This window comes from Bison bison, unplaced genomic scaffold (assembly GCF_000754665.1).
Source record: "Bison bison bison isolate TAMUID 2011002044 unplaced genomic scaffold, Bison_UMD1.0 scf7180017864379, whole genome shotgun sequence".
Lineage (NCBI taxonomy): Eukaryota > Metazoa > Chordata > Mammalia > Artiodactyla > Bovidae > Bison > Bison bison.
The window spans coordinates 2,392,593-2,393,787 of record NW_011494951.1 but is presented as its reverse complement, the minus strand read 5'-3'; the positions used below and the strand labels follow the sequence as shown (position 1 = coordinate 2,393,787).

At 51.9% G+C, this 1,195-nt stretch overlaps 1 protein-coding gene across 1 annotated transcript in view; it reads right to left on the bottom strand.

The window, feature by feature from the left end:
* The window catches only part of KMT2C (lysine (K)-specific methyltransferase 2C), a 179,156-nt gene that overhangs the window by 10,491 nt on the left and 167,470 nt on the right, over positions 1-1,195 (bottom strand). The window contains exon 52 of the mRNA XM_010857354.1: positions 2-625. Coding sequence (XP_010855656.1) covers positions 2-625 — 624 coding nt within the window. The remainder of the gene's footprint in view (position 1; positions 626-1,195) is intronic.

The following is a 1,195-nucleotide window of genomic DNA, read 5'->3' as shown; positions in this document are numbered from 1 at the left end:
TGTGGCAGAAGACACACTTCATCTGCAGGCCCCTCCGCAGGGCCAGCTCCACGTTGATCAGGGCGCCAGCCTGGGTCTCGTAGACCTCCGTGGACCACAGTGCACAGTTCAGGTGGACCCACAGGTCCAGGTCGAGGTTGAGCAGCCTCGCCGGCCCGTCTGTCAGCCCGTCGCCCTCTTCGTGGCAGAAGCAGCACTTGCGGTAGTCTTTGGGCACAGGGTCGGGTTTCAGGGAGGTGCCCAGCTTCTTCAGAAACTCATCTATCTCCTCCTCGCAGGGGGGCTTGAAGGCCCCCTTAGGGACCACGATGTGGATGCTCCACTTCTTCCACTTCATCCCTCTCCACTTCTTAGGGATCGGCCTACAGTCTTCAAACCCACCGTGGACAGTTCTCAGCCGAGGCTTTAACTTGACTGTGACCTTAAGCTCATCAGGCTTTGCCTCCACTTTGGCTGCTTCAAAAGCAGGAGGGAAAGAGATGGGAGGGGATGCCGGGGGCGAGGCTCTCTCCTGGAGCTGTGGGAGGCAGTGCACGTCTAGCGTGGAGATGTTGTTACTGTACTGATGCGACGCTTTGGAAGGCAGCTCTTTTACAGGTGACTGCGGCAATGAAGGAACGGATTCCTGTGCAATCAAGAAACACACTCAAAAGAGTCATCCCAAAGCTCCAAAAGCAATTCTGCCTAAAACAAGAAACCAGGCAGCAGTTCTACCAGCGTGTGTGGGTCTGTAGGCGAGTGGTGAGGAAGCGTGCACAGCAGATGTCGACGCGGGGCGTCCACCACACCGCGTGCACCTGTCAGGTACTGACCGGGGTGGGGGGAGGGTTTCTCTACAAAGACTTAACTCTGGAGAACGTTCTGCGCTTAAACTTTCATGGATCCTCCTGTTTCAAATCATCATAAAGCCCGAAAACTCAGTGTTGCCACAGGAGTGAATGTAATTTACACAATGAAAAAGTGTTCTTTGTGAAACCAAATGAGAACTTAAATCTTCTATAAGCTTGTCCCACCCTCTGAAATTCCTGTTAATCCTAGGCTTAATAAATGGACATATATGTGAAAGATGGGGAAGATATCCCTATCAATAAGTCATATTAACTTTTTCTCAGAGGCTGCCTGGCTCCCACTGAAGGGGCTGAGCTGAGACAAAAGCCCGGTTAGTTTCTATTTAGATATAAAGTATCCTAAATGA